The 15,120-nt window shown below is 30.5% G+C and overlaps 1 protein-coding gene across 6 annotated transcripts in view; it reads left to right on the forward strand.

Moving 5' to 3' along the window:
- The first annotated feature begins 526 nt into the window (after window positions 1–526).
- Window positions 527–15,120, forward strand: part of LOC126740445 (TAR DNA-binding protein 43) — a 43,123-nt gene continuing 28,529 nt past the window's right edge. For 3 of the 6 annotated variants that reach the window (XM_050446473.1, XM_050446472.1, XM_050446476.1), the window contains exons 1-5: window positions 529–956; window positions 7,109–7,278; window positions 10,965–11,105; window positions 11,335–11,542; window positions 14,300–14,456. In XM_050446473.1, the coding sequence (XP_050302430.1) occupies window positions 713–956; window positions 7,109–7,278; window positions 10,965–11,105; window positions 11,335–11,542; window positions 14,300–14,456 (920 nt within the window). In that variant the 5' untranslated portion in view covers window positions 529–712. Of the gene's footprint in view, window positions 957–6,812; window positions 6,863–7,108; window positions 7,279–10,964; window positions 11,106–11,334; window positions 11,543–14,299; window positions 14,457–15,120 lie in introns of all 6 variants that reach the window. The other 3 variants (XM_050446478.1, XM_050446475.1, XM_050446474.1) reach the window with 3 other exon arrangements.

A 15,120-nucleotide genomic window follows, 5' to 3' on the forward strand; every position in this document is an offset into this window, starting at 1 on the left:
AATAATTTTAAAGAAAAAATTATTTAAAAATCATCATCATCAAATAGTATCATGTAATTGCATTTGAGTTTCTTATGCCTATCTATTAATATATCACTTAACTATAAAGTGTAAAATAAATAACTATATTTAAAGTATAAACAGAGTTTCTACTAACGAAGTACCTAGTTAGCTAATACTTCTTCGACAAACATTTGTCATTTTTAGCAAGTAGAAAGTGTCACGAGTACTACTTGGCATCACTGTACATTTATTAAGAACTGTCAAACCGACATAATTGAGGTTATATGCCTATAACCTCCAAATTGAGAAATGTTGTGTGTTCTTATTCAATGCACGCATAAAACATAGCTGCTTTATAAGAAATAAGCTAAAAGATCTATTCTAGACAACAAATCAGTCGTATAATTATTAACTTCAATAGGATCGCCTATCCGATAATGTCAATTTTAATTATGACGTCATTTCCGGGCGTCGTAACGCATTCGTAAAACGCAGGCGCCGTGACATTTTCACCATTTCCGGTCCAGTTGACGTAGACGTACGTCTTACACTACTGGCCGCCATTTCTTTTTTTCCTTGCCGTTCGTTGGAGCCAAAAAAAAGAAGCGGTTTCCTGTTATAATAAAACAGTATAGCGTTTTTGAAAAAAACGCTAAATTGTTGTGCGAGTGCCTGGGGTGAGTGACTGGCTGGCGGTTTGCCTGAAAGAATGTCGATCGAATACCTGCAAGTGGCCGAAGATGAGGGCGAAGAACCGATCGAGTTGCCCACAGAGGACGACGGCACGTTGCTATTAAGCACGTTGGCGGCCCAATATCCCGGCGCCTCCGGATTGAAATACCGAAACCCTGAAAATAAGTCTGTGAGGGGTGTAAGATTGAGCGATGGAAGGTTGCATCCGCCCCCCGAAGGGGGTTGGGGCTCCCATATTTATTACTGTGTGTTTCCTAAAGGTTAGTATGGCTGGCGAGTGGGGGCTGCTTCGCCCTTTTTTTTTACATTTATACATGAAAGGTGTTTTTAAATGTTTGTCAGGATGAAGTATTAAGTATACCAGATTTGTTTGATCTTACTCCCTAGATTTGTTTCTTGTTGAATTGATGTTTACAAGCATATGTTGCAATTTGATGTTTGAGCCTAATATACCTGACAGTTTACAACTTTTTTTCCAGCAATTAATTATGCCCATAAGAGGCATTCAATCCAATCAAACCAGTTAATTTTTAATTGTGTATGTATAGTAGGTTGTTCCTTCCATCTAGTTGATCAGTTTTCATTATTAATTAGTGGTAAAAGGGACAATATGCTGTGTATGATTGCATCAGGTCTTTATTAAGAAAATATTGTTATGCGGTCAAAGTTATGCTCATTTACTACCTCTTTTCTTTTGGGGTAAATGCATCTCTTTTGCTTGCTCATTAGCTGTAGCATACCAAGTTTATACAACTTACTTTTAATTTAATAAGTTTAATAGGTTTAATCCACAATTTATAACTTTGGCGTGGGTTTATGTAACTTTATAGGGATAATTTTTTTGATGTCTTTTTTTAAATTTCTTTATTTATTTATTAACGGAATCCATTTATAAATAGGCAAAAAATAAGGCAAAGTCTTGGTCTCAAAAGTCATATAGGTAATAAAATTAATTATTAAAATGGTTACATGTTTCGCTCAAAGAGTTAAGCATCATCGAACCTAAAAACATAAAGTAAACCTAATTGCAAGTCAAAATTTAAATGTAAATTCAAAATGTTTGAAAATATTTAAAAGCATTACGTGAACGGCAGAAGACTAATAACACACACCTGTTACCGACCAGCTGTATGATAAACTGGAAGTAAAGTTGTCTAACAAAAACAACATACTTTTCACAAAAAATATAAACAATGAAAGTAAATAAAAATCAGTCAGTCATGAGGTTTGAACTAATGCTTTTAACAGCTTTTGTTATGGGTAAATGCATTATACCACTGCGCCATTGAGACCTGATAATTTATTTAGGAATAAAAGAAAATAAGCATTAAACTTAGTAAGATTATCAAAAATGAGGCCTGGCTCAAAGGTGAAAACATCATTTACGCATGTTTGGATGGTGTTTGTTTTTGACTCTAGTAATTTCCATCTTTTCAAGGAAGTCCAGATTTTTAACTTTGTGGCATTGGTGTATAATCAACACATTTTCAGGTGCTGAAATATTGTGTCCTGTTGATAAAAGATGGGTAGCAAAAGCTGACTTGATTCTGTAATTCTGGGGTCTCTTTGAGAGAAATGGACTAATTTTTTCAATTTGAGAATCTATTTATATTGTAAGAGAAATGTATAAAAAATTACATCTAAGTTTAGTGAAAAGTACCAGACTCCATATCAGTCTATAAAAATTCCATATCATATCACTCAAAATCACAGTAATTATTTAACACAAATTACTGGATAAGTCCTAGATTGAAGAAAGACCAACTTATAAAATTTCTCTTAGTTTTTGCTGAAAAGTATGAAATATAGAATCAAAGACATTCATTTATCCTAGTAGGTCATTAGGACTGGGAACCAGTCATGTATAGTTGGTTCATTCATGCCATAATTAGTGTGATTAAATAGTTAAAAAGCATTTATTGCTTTATGTCTAAAATATAAATCTAGTAGAATTTATGTTGATTGGTAAATTTAGACTATCCCTCACATACTGATAATTTTATTTGTCCCTGTATTCAGGACTTTGTCAAGCTTCTCAATGTAACAATTGTAATACTCCAAAATTGCTCTAACAAGGGAGCAATAAAGCATTTTACAAGTAAAACACCTTCATTGCCCTACTTGTTATATGATTTATGTGACCCTCAAATGAAAATTTTGAATCCATTTATAGGCCAAGTCTGTAACTGCTGTTTTAGAACCAATTGGAAGATTAAATAAAATTTATAAGTTTTCTCTGCCTTGAAAAATTAACTTTATGGCATTTATTAATATTAAGGGATATTTTTTTAAAATCACACCAATTAAAAAAATGATTGCCGATCCTCTTGTAGAAATGCAACATCATTGAAAGACTCAATACTTGTAACAAGTTTGACCATTACCAAGTTCTATAAAAGCACTTTCTTTCAAACACATTCATTTTATACCCATTAAATAAACTAAAATTACACTGTACACTATTAACATGGAAATAATGGATTAGAATTTTATGAGGTAAACTTTCAAGATCAGACTGGAAAGTGCTTCTGATGGCTTATTCTAGCTTGTTTCAATGTAGAATGTGCTAACTTGATCTAGATACTATTTTGTGTATACATACTTAGATGCCTTTTAACATGTTGACTGCCGGGCATATGTCAGAACTTGGGTCAGGTGCTCCGGGAGTGTTTTATTAATTTTGTTTTCTATTAAGTAGATTTTAGATCCAAATATAGTAGCAAAAGACACTTTTTTTTGTATTTGACCTTGTTTAGAAGCACGTATAATATGTATACACGCGGCGCAGCATTATTTTATATCAATCTGCGCCGTGTGTAAAAACTATACACAACCGCTAAAATTTATACATATGCCTGTCCAGGTAAACCACCAATATGTGTTGAATGTTTTTTTTGTAATTCATAAAGCCAAATTAAAGTAATAAAAGGGTTTTCCATATTTTTATCAATTATGTCACTTTTCCATAATGTTTTAAATATTTGGTGTATTTTTCCATTAGTTTGGAAGTAATTTTTAGTTATCACCTTCTATTTTTTTTTGATAAATCATTTTCCAATTTACTTTATGTTACATTTTCTAATCTAAAATGCGGTATTTTCTTACTAAAAAACAAAGAAAATCCTATCCAACTTAGACCCGCATTATTGGACACTTTTTTGCAATACAAATTTTAAAACAGTTATATTTTCAAAAAAAAGAAAAATATTTTCACGCCAATCAGATTATATGTTAGTCCTACGCCGGACAAATAAAGAACCCATAAGAAATACACGTAATGTGTGCGTAAATCGTATACACGCGGCCTGCAGTCATCAATAGAACTATGTATATATTTTATACACATGGCGCCAGTGACACACACGCTGTGTATAATATATATACACATGGCAGTCAACGTGTTAAATTTAATGGAAAACCTAGATAGCTACACTGTGTAAAATTAAGTTCATGCCTTTCACACAATGCCTAATAAAAATCAACTGCACAAGTATATTATATACAACTGCAGTTTACAGTAGCAGGCTTTCTCCTAATTATTTTTGACCAGGTTTTACAACCCATCCATACAGTAGGTTTTACAACAAAATTTATGTTATTTTTATGATCATTATTTTGCCTACATATTTAAATGCTTCATTACCTACAAGGAAATTTTTTTTGTTAGTAATCCCAACCTAAACAACCTAGAAGTATAATGAAATTTTACCCATTGTATTTTGTCATGTTTGTATTTCTACAATATCAAGTGAATGTGTATAAATACACATGTACTTGAATTAGACGTATCTAGTTTTCAGAAACTATGTCCAGTATGAATTGATCCTGTGATGGATCTAAGCGAAGCCACCGTAATATAGAAAGCCAGAACCCTCGAGTCCTGACGTCACGTCGAACGTCTGAGTATCCCGTGTCGTTCGTATGTTATAGCCTTATTTATTCAATACTACCGCTGTTAAAATCATAATATTATCATTGTGTATCGTTTAAATGATAATATTGTTTAATAAAATTAATAGTGTGTTAGTAGAAAGAAGTACAAATAATAAAAACATATTCTTTATTAAAACAAAAATGATATAAAAATCAACAAATTCTTTAATGAGTTATAAATATAAGGCAAATAAGGCCTATATGATACAATAGTTTTTAATAACTACTGAAACATATATATATTTATAACTATTAATTAAAACAAATACAAAACTCTTAAAAAAATAATAAATATAGCCACTGTAAGATGGTTTAAAACAAATTTAATAAAATACTGAATAATTATTTAATAAAATGGATGGATAGTTGGTAGTAGTACAAAAGAAACAAAATAATATTTTTTATTAAAACAAAACAACATAAAAAAAAATCGAAAATACTTCAACAAGCTATAAATATAAGACAAATAACCCATACAAGTTTTTAATAGCTACCAAAGTATATTATATGTATGCACATATAGAATAGAATAAATTGAAACATAAATACAAAACTCTTAGGAAAATAATAAATATAATATAATGTAAGATTGTTTAAAATCATATTTTTTTATTAAAACAAGAATATCATAAAAAAAATATAACATTCTTCAAGGTATAAATATAAGGCAAATAACCCATACAAGCTTTTAATACCTCCCGAAATATATATTTATAATAAATTAAAACATAAATACAAAACTCTTAAAAAAAATAAATATAATTATAATGAAATAATAAATATAATAATATGCAAGTTGGTTTAACACAAATTTAATAAAACACCAACAGAAATAAAACTCAAATAGCTAGATAAAAAAACTCGATAAAAACAGAATAAAAAATTTAATAAATTAATTTTATGAACTGGAAAGTTTTTTATATTTTCTGGTCTTTGGTTCTGGTTTTTGGTTTTCATCTTTTGATTTGGACACATCTTGTTTTTCTTTTCTCTCTATATTTTTTTTTAGTTTGGCGGCATGGATTGTATTTTGGACTTTTCGGTAATTATTTAATAAAATGTTTGAAAACTTAAATACCGCATTTTTTACAAGATCTTACATAAGGATTCCACAGTCACATGTTATTTCAGGATTGATATCTGAATTGTCGAAAATAATTCCAACAGCAAGCTTGGTGAGGACGGCTCTCTGAGATGAGCGTTTTAAATAATTTTCTTCATATCTGTCCGATATTAGAGATTTAAAGATGTTAAAAGTTATTATTAATACTTCCTAATGTCTTCCTACCGAGCGCATACCTAATCCCGGGCCGGGCGAGGAAGTCGAGTCGTTCGGGCAATAGACGTTCGACGTGACGTAGCTGCTGGAGAGTGGGATGATGTTTCTGGCTTTCTATATTACGGTGGCTTCGATCTAAGAGTCTCTGATATTGATATATCTAGACTCACCAATAATCATAATCTTTCCTCCTTTAAAAAAAATTATAAAAAAAAATAGTAACTGTTAACAATTTGTCCAGGATCCTTTCAATTTGTCCAATATAATAATTGTACCAAAATATTGATCAGAACACAGTAAAATTGATATGGGTTATCTAAAGTAAAGCAAGGATCAAATTTTCTACCAAAATCAGACAAAATAACATTTATTTTCATTGGGTAATTCACATTGAAAAATAAATGAAAATGTGGTATTTAAATATTAAATCTTTGCACAAATAAGACAAGAACTCTATAAAACCAGTCAAAGTTACTAAAAATAAGAAAAATTACCCCATGTAAGCTTAGATAAAAATAAATTCTGTCCAGTACCCACCCCTAAACAGCCGGGATATGTTATAAACAGAAAATATAAGTAGCACTCCATAATTCTATTGATCCAGTGATATAATATTCAATAAAACATGATCCTTATTTGAAGGTTTTAATTTATAGTTCTCAATGTCATAAAAATCACCAAATACAGTTAAATGCTCATTAGAATAAATGTTAATTTACATTTGAATGAATGTCTTGAAAAATTATGAAATGTAATGCAGATAGTTTTGTCTATTTACTATATCTTGTCTAGTATAAGTACAAGTTGTCCCTGTATAAATCCAGTCTCCAAGGGAGTGTGTTTTGTTCAGAATGTAAATTTTGAATGACATTCAAAAAATGTGAAAGGTTTTGAAACATTTTAGTGGCAACAATTCATCCAAAGGACAGGACCGACATCTTAAAACGAAATCAGGTATAGCTCATAAAGTTAGTTTTGTAGTATAAACAATATTGGATGTTCCCATTCTGTTTCTCCAAAATCCTATTGGAAATTACAAAAGAAAACATCCAAGATAAAACAGCCATGCTCATAGTACTGCTTGTGATCATTTTAATCACTTGTGGGTTTCCCATGCATGTTACATCAATTTATACTTCAATTATTCAGTCATACTTTTGTGAATTCCCAAGACAAAAGAGTATTTTTATTTTTTTTCAGAGAACAAACGCAAAAGCGACGATAACTTGGAAAACACGACGGCAAAGACGAAGCGTATGGAGACGAAACTGCGCTGTACTGACTTGATAGTATTAGGTTTGCCATGGAAAACGACTGAACAAAACCTTAGGGAATATTTTGAGACTTTTGGGGAGGTCCTGATGGCACAAGTGAGTCAATTTAAAAAAAAAACTGGAAAATTAGGATGTTCCCATTTTGTTTCTTTTTCTTTTTAATATAAAAGATATCAAAAGAAAACATCCAAGATAATGGAACCATGCTCATAGTACTGCTTGTGATTAGTATGTCACTTGTGGGTTTCCCATGCATGTCACAATATTCTTTGTTTTTAATTATAGCTTACACAGTCAATTAAAAGGTAAAATGCAGAATTTAAAATAATTAAAGTAATGAGGTCAAGCTGTTAAATAAAACCTGCAAAAATCACTACAATTTTATTAAAAATATAACTAATTGAATATGTGTAAAATATAATAAGTGATTTTTTATTTAATCAATTACATATTAATTTACAATTATTATGAGATGTAATATTATGCTTATAATATGCATACAGTGGACATAATGTTTCTGTGTGTATGCACATTCATTCATCATATCTTTAATCCATGAGTACAATTTTTTCTTTCCAGTATAATATTTTTTGTTTTTAAATTGTTCCGGCAACATATTTAATAATTTGGGAGTTATATGTTAGACATTTTCAAACTAGGCATAAGTTTGTTACAAATTTTTTCAATTTTATTTATTTATTATTCATTATTACTATACGGGATCAACCCCATTACAAAAAAGAATAATACAACATAATAATTCATATAACCTAACCACAATAATAAACCATTAAATTCTAACAGAATTATTAACCATTTAATTGTCATTAACACTGATCTTAACTACAACCCATAAATGAATATAAAAAAGAACAATGACTAAAAGCTAATAGCACAAATATTAAAAATTAAAATACCTTCCATAATCAAGAGTAAAAAAAAATGACAAAAAGACTCAAATAATTTCTTTAATTTGATGCCTAAACTGAGACAAGGTAATGCCTAAAATATCCACTTCATCTGAGTTTAACAATCTTAAAGTCCTCTCAATTGAAGATGAGTGACGATACCACGATAAGTACCAATTTTGTTATAAGATAATGTTAAGCTGAAAAAAATATGAGTTTTCCATATTTTTTTCAGCAATTTTTTCCATGATGGTCACAATATTCTTTGTTTTTAATTTTTGGATCAGGATTATCAGAAACTATATACAGTGAAGGCTCCCATAAGCGGACACTCACGGTTCCGTAACTTTTGTCCGCTTATGGGGGGTCTCCGTTTAAAAGAGAGTATGAGAGTATCTATAGTATATGAGAGGTATATGAGAGGAATATTTACGGATTTTCGAGTACTCATCAAGTATATTTTACCCAAGAAGGTTCTTTTTTATCATTGCCATATGTTACACGCCATATGAAAAAAGCTGGCTTGGTTGTTACGAAACAACGGAATAAACTCAACGCAGAATCGGCTCGTTCATTGCTGTGCTTAAATTCATGGTACACTTGTAGATTAAAAGATATACTAAAAATTGACTACTGAAACTTAGCTTTTTATTGGGTATTTATTTATGCCTTTTGGTATTTATTAGCAATTTGATCTAAACATTTTACGTACATAGATAAATTTGAACTAAATGTATATTCTAATTAAGTTTATACTTATATCTTATTTGTCGTTATATTATATGTTATATTGTTTTTTAAATGTATTTATTTGTTGTTGCTGTTTATAAAATATATTTATTTAACGTAAACTTAATTTGTTCTCGTATTTTTAAGATTTAAGTTTCAGAATTTATATTATTTCTTTATAAAGAGTGCAATGTAATAACTATAATGTACCTATTAAAATATTAAACATAAATTTGTATATTTGTTTGGCTCTATATTTTTTTATTCTAAAATTTATAATTTATTATATTTACTTTATTCCATAATTAAGTAAGTAATTTATTATAAAGGGTATATACAGCCTTTGAAGCATAGCTTAGAAGGTTCTATAGGAATACTTATTTTAAGACAAAAATTCCAATAATCGTATCGAACATATGACCTGTAGACGTCGACATTTTTCATAGACTTTTTTAACAGATGACAAAGTATCATTCGATTTTGTTTGTTCGAGACGAAAGATAGGTATTAAAAAACATAATATGTATGTGAATATATTATTAAATAGGAGCCTCTTTAAATAATAATTATAAAGCAAATTGCAAAATGTTGCAAAACCAAAACTCTAGGGACAAATCGACACGTTATGAATGCAGTTAAAGTCCAGTGCAACGATATATTAGAATGGTCACCCGTCAAAACACCAGCATTTTACTTCTCAAACAATGTAAATAGAAGGTGGATGACATTGTGGAATGCTGGTGTTTTAACGGGTGACCATTCTAATATATCGTTGCACTGGACTTTACCATTTTTCGGAGGGTTTTGATAGAGTTTTGTAACAGTGACGCAACTGTTCCGTCCGGTGAATTTAGGTAATATTCTTAAATTTTTGGTAAATTCAAAAAATATAATAATATATGGTGTTTGTTTAAAATAAGAAAGCCCACCATTTTATGACACACCTTGTATAAAAACGTTAAGTTGAAAAAAAATGCGCAGCTAAAATAACAACAGACGTGACTGGTCCAAGAGATTTAAATAAACATACCCCTAAATTCTAAGGATATTTTTTCCAATCTACACACCACCTGTTACACAAATCGTAAGCCTATTAGTATAATAATGGGGAATTAAAAAAATAATCAAAACCTATTCCGTGATTTTAATGACAATTTTACCAATTATTGCTGGATGCATTTTACATATATCGAGACGTCTCGTCTCGTCTCGCCTTGTCTTGAACATTTTTATCTCGTCTCGTCTCGAAATTCGAGACAAAATACTTTCGAGACGAGATAAAATGGCTTCGAGACGAGACATCTCGTGTCTCGCGGCATCCCTAATTTTTATATTCTTAGAGAAATTCTTTCAAGAAAAATACTGATTTTGATATATAAGGCTTTAATTGAACCATTACTGAGATATAGAATATTGCTCTGGGGCGCAGCTTACGAAAACAGTATTGGTGCACTTAAAATTGTACAGAATTCAATCATAAAAATAATGTTCAAAAAACCCAGATTGTTTTCAACTAATGAATTGTATAAAGGTGATATAAGTGATACTAAGACAATTTTTATTGCAACATGTTGTTCCTATATATTTATACATAAACATCATTCTAAACAAACAATTACCAATCATCATCATCAATTTACCAGGTGCAATTTAATTGAATTATCAATTTTTTCCAGTTAATTTCTTGGTTTTTGTAGGATAGATATAATGATCTACATATAATAAATATTATCTAGAATGTGATCAAGGGCCAATCTCTAGAGCTCATTATATATACATTATATATTATTAACTTAGTACTGTGTGATATACCTATACATTATAAATTCAGTATTATATTATGTAATTATTAGATACCTATACTAACTAATCCAGCTTTGGTAAAATCAATTTTTACTATATTTCTTTGTAGAGAGAATATTTTATCTATATTTAAGTTGAAGTATTGTTTTGAATCATGTGGCACACACAGATACCTCTGTATCTAGGTGTCATTTATATCTATTGTATTTATATACTGTGCATTATTACCTAACAAATTGAATTGAATTGAGTTAATTTTGATAGTCCTCTGTGATGTCTATATTATGCATAATTTCAAGAGTTAATCCCATGTTAAAAATCACTCCTTATTTCAATTATTAGGTCAAAAAGGATCCAAAGACTGGTCAATCCAAAGGTTTCGGTTTCATAAGGTTCGCCTCGTATGAATCTCAAATGAGAGTATTAGCACAGAGACACATGATTGATGGAAGATGGTGTGATGTTAAAGTACCCAATTCAAAGGTAAACCATTTGTTTTTCAAAATCGTTAAGTAATAATAACGGATGTTCCCATTTTGTTTTTCTTCAGTTCATGAGAGAAATTTAAAGAAAACATCCAAGATAAAACAGCCATGCTCATAGTACTGCTTGTGATCGTTTTATCACTTGTGGGTTTCCCATGCATGTTACAATAATAATTGTTTTAAGAAATTAGTGTTTTTTTTTTGAGACATTCTGATTTTTTTCATAGGAAGGCCTAATCCAGCAAGTTCCTTGTAAAGTGTTTATTGGTCGTTGTACAGAAGACTTGACCGCCGACGATTTAAGGGAATACTTCGGTAGATTTGGAGAAGTAACCGATGTATTTATTCCAAAACCGTTCAGGGCGTTCAGTTTTGTTACATTTTTGGATCCTGAAGTTGCTCAGAGTTTGTGCGGTGAAGACCATATCATTAAAGGTAAGGTTTTTATTTAAAATGTGTTCTTTTATGTTTTTACTTTATTTGTTTATTGCATCCTTTAAAAACTACAAATTAATGATCATTACATGTAAATGTTGGTAGAAGTAAAAATAAATTCAAAAGTAGAAGCAATATACTACATTAATGACAATGCAACTAAAGTATAGTGTGGTGCAATATGAAAAATGCTTACCTTTAAATTATTTATATAACTATAAATTTATTTGAACCTATTAGGAACCCCATTATCGTTACCTACTTAATTATTGCAAACGTTGCTGTGTATGATTTGGTTGGTTTGAACGTAATAAAAGTCAGTCGTATAGTAACAAGCAACTTGATTATTTCCAACCCCTTCGGAAATACGATACTAATTTTACATGGCGATCCTGCCAGCCGTGACGTAAACGCGAAAAATAGTGATAAAACTTTCAACAACATGGGGAAAAGTGCGTCGAAAGAATGTGATGTAACAAGTTTCACCCTGTTTTAACCTTTTTTCACCCTGTATTTTAGGAACAAAAGTAATTAGAATATTTCTGTTTGTGGCTTTAAAAGTTTTACAAAAAAGTGATACAGGGTCGCGAAAAGCGCAAAGCTCTATCTTAAAAAATGACAGAGATACCCTGCAGTCTCATCCAAAATGGGACACAGTGTACAAAAAAAAAGCAGCTGTTTCTCCGGTATGTAACATTTATGTTTGTTATTTAAAACGATGGCTTCTGGTTTCTGATGTCGTTTTACATATTCGTGGAAGTTGCCGTGCTGCCGGAACATGTTTGTTTTCAAAGGAGACACGACGTTACTATATAGTGCAGTTTTTATTAGCATAAATAATTACATTAAGGTTTATTTTATTAGCCTAGGGAAGTTTTAAATTTTATTAGTAGTATTACAAACTAAGCGGTATAAGCATTTTTCATATTGCACCACAATAGATTAAAATATTGATTTTTTTTTTCTGTTTATTCTACACAAAGTTCATAACTCGAAAAATTGACCAGATATCATTTTGAAAATTTGTACACATATTCCAAGGACAATTTCGTTAGACACCTATTTCAGCGTTTTTCCAAATTCGTACGAGAATTTAAGAAAAAAAATTATTTTTCGAAAATATTGATTTTTTTTCCTATTTATTCGACACAAAGTTCATAACTCGAAAAATTGACCAGATATCATTTTGAAAATTTGTACACATATTCCAAGGACAATTTAATTAGACACCTATTTCAGCGTTTTTCCAAATTCGTACGAGAATTTGAGAAAAAATGTTTTTTTCGAAAATATTGATTTTTTTTCCTATTTATTCGACACAAAGTTCATAACTCGAAAAATTGACCAGATATCATTTTGAAAATTTGTGCACATATTCCAAGGACAATTTCGTTAGACACCTATTTCAGCGTTTTTCCAAATTCGTACGAGAATTTGAGAAAAAAAATTTTTTTTCGAAAATATTGATTTTTTTTCCTATTTATTCGACACAAAGTTCATAACTCGAAAAATTGACCAGATATCATTTTGAAAATTTGTACACATAATCCAAGGACAATTTCGTTAGACACCTATTTCAGCGTTTTTCCAAATTCGTACGAGAATTTAAGAAAAAAAAACATTTTTCGAAAATATTGATTTTTTTTCTATTTATTCGACACAAAGTTCATAACTCAAAAAATTGACCAGAAAATTTAACACACATAATCAGCCTAGACAGTAATTACAGTAATAAGTAACCTACACCTATTTTCTTTGTTATACCTTAGTTGAGTATCCACTGTATGTATGTCCTTTTCCAATGCATTAATCTCCTATCTGTAATATTAATTTGCCAATGCTGTATAAAAAAATTTTTCTTTTCCAATAAATATGCCTCCAATATTAACATTTAAAAAAAATCTCTAAATCACTTAAAAATCGATTACTAAGAGGCTTTATAAACGTCAATCTGCAATGGTACCTTAGAACTGTGATTTAATACTGACTGTTATACGTTGATACTGTTTCATACTGCAACAAATAAATAAACGTGTAATATAATCTGATTATGATGGAAATATTACAATTTTTTTTCCTCTCACAATGTCCTTAATTCATGCCCAGAAGTATTAGTCCAACACAGTCAGATCAGGAGGTCTAGGTGGCCATGAGAACAAACCAACCCTTCCAATCCAGTAAAGTCCAGTGCGACGATATATTAGAATGGTCACCCGTCAAAACACCAGCATTTTACTTCTCAAACAATGTAAATAGAAGGTGAATAACATTGTTTGGCAGGTGGAATGCTGGTGTTTTGACGGGTGACCTTAGAAAATCACGCAACACAATTTGAAGAATATGGTGTGAATATTGAGATCATGTTGATACCACATGTTTGGCAATAATACTATTTTCTGACTGTTTGAATGATCTGGTTTCCACATCCAGTGGAACTATATAAACTACCTTCAGCAGTCCATAAAATTTACAAAAGAAACTAAGGATTGTCGTTGCACATTTCTTTAAGCCAATTTTCAATCAATCATTTTCTAATAGCAGCGCAACTATACATAAAATTGATAAATCGGATGTTCCCATTTTGTTTCCTCATAAAACCTATTGAGCAAATCAAAAGAAAACATCCAAGATAATGGAACCGTGCTCATAGTACTGCCTGTGAATCTTATATCACTTGCGGGTTTCCCATGCATGTTACATTACAAACAACAAATTGAATTTTGTACGGGATCTAATTCTTATTTAATCCCCGCTCAGGTGTGTCGGTGCACGTATCAAACGCAGCCCCTAAATCGGAAACGAGAGCTTCGAAACACGGATACGACCATCGGGGCGGCGATATGCGTCTCCACGGCGGAAATCGGGGTCCCCCTGGAGGTCCCGAAGGCCCCGGAGGAATGTACCCACCGCAAAGGTCAGTTTCGTATTATTTTGATTTAAGAATAGCGTGAGAAATGTGGGATTTATTGGAAAAAGGTGCAAAAATATGTGTGGATGTTCCCATTTTGTTTCTTCTTAGTTTCTATCAAAAGAAATCAAAAGAAAACATCCTAAATTAAAGCAACCATGCTCATAGTACTGCTAGGGATCATAATAGTGTCTCTGGTGGGTTTCCCATGCATGTAACATTTTTAATAATTTTTTTTTAAATATTCTGCTAAATGAGTTTCAAAAAAGACATAAACCCTTTTTAATAGTATTCTTTTTTTTCTGTTGTAGAGTAATTTATTGGATGGTGAATATGCTCGACTGTATGCCGTATATGTTTAATTAATTATGAAAGATTGAATCGATATGAAGGTGTAAAATGGAATTTTTTGTTGTTGTATTAAAGTCAAATGTTGTTGCCTAATAAAAATAAAATTCTTATCTTTTTTTTTGTATTGAAATTATTTATATCATGACAGGTGAACTTTTTAGTTCCTATTTAATGGCCCTTATTTCAATATTCTCTCTTTTAGGTTAGCTTATTAGTTTATTGATTTATTTGTTTCTTATAGAAAGGAAAACGTTGACACAAAACGTTACACAAGCTAATCATTCATAATTATTAAAAATTCCGTCCCATAGAAAATAAT

This window comes from Anthonomus grandis, chromosome 9 (genome assembly GCF_022605725.1).
Source record: "Anthonomus grandis grandis chromosome 9, icAntGran1.3, whole genome shotgun sequence".
Taxonomy (NCBI): Eukaryota; Metazoa; Arthropoda; class Insecta; order Coleoptera; family Curculionidae; genus Anthonomus; species Anthonomus grandis.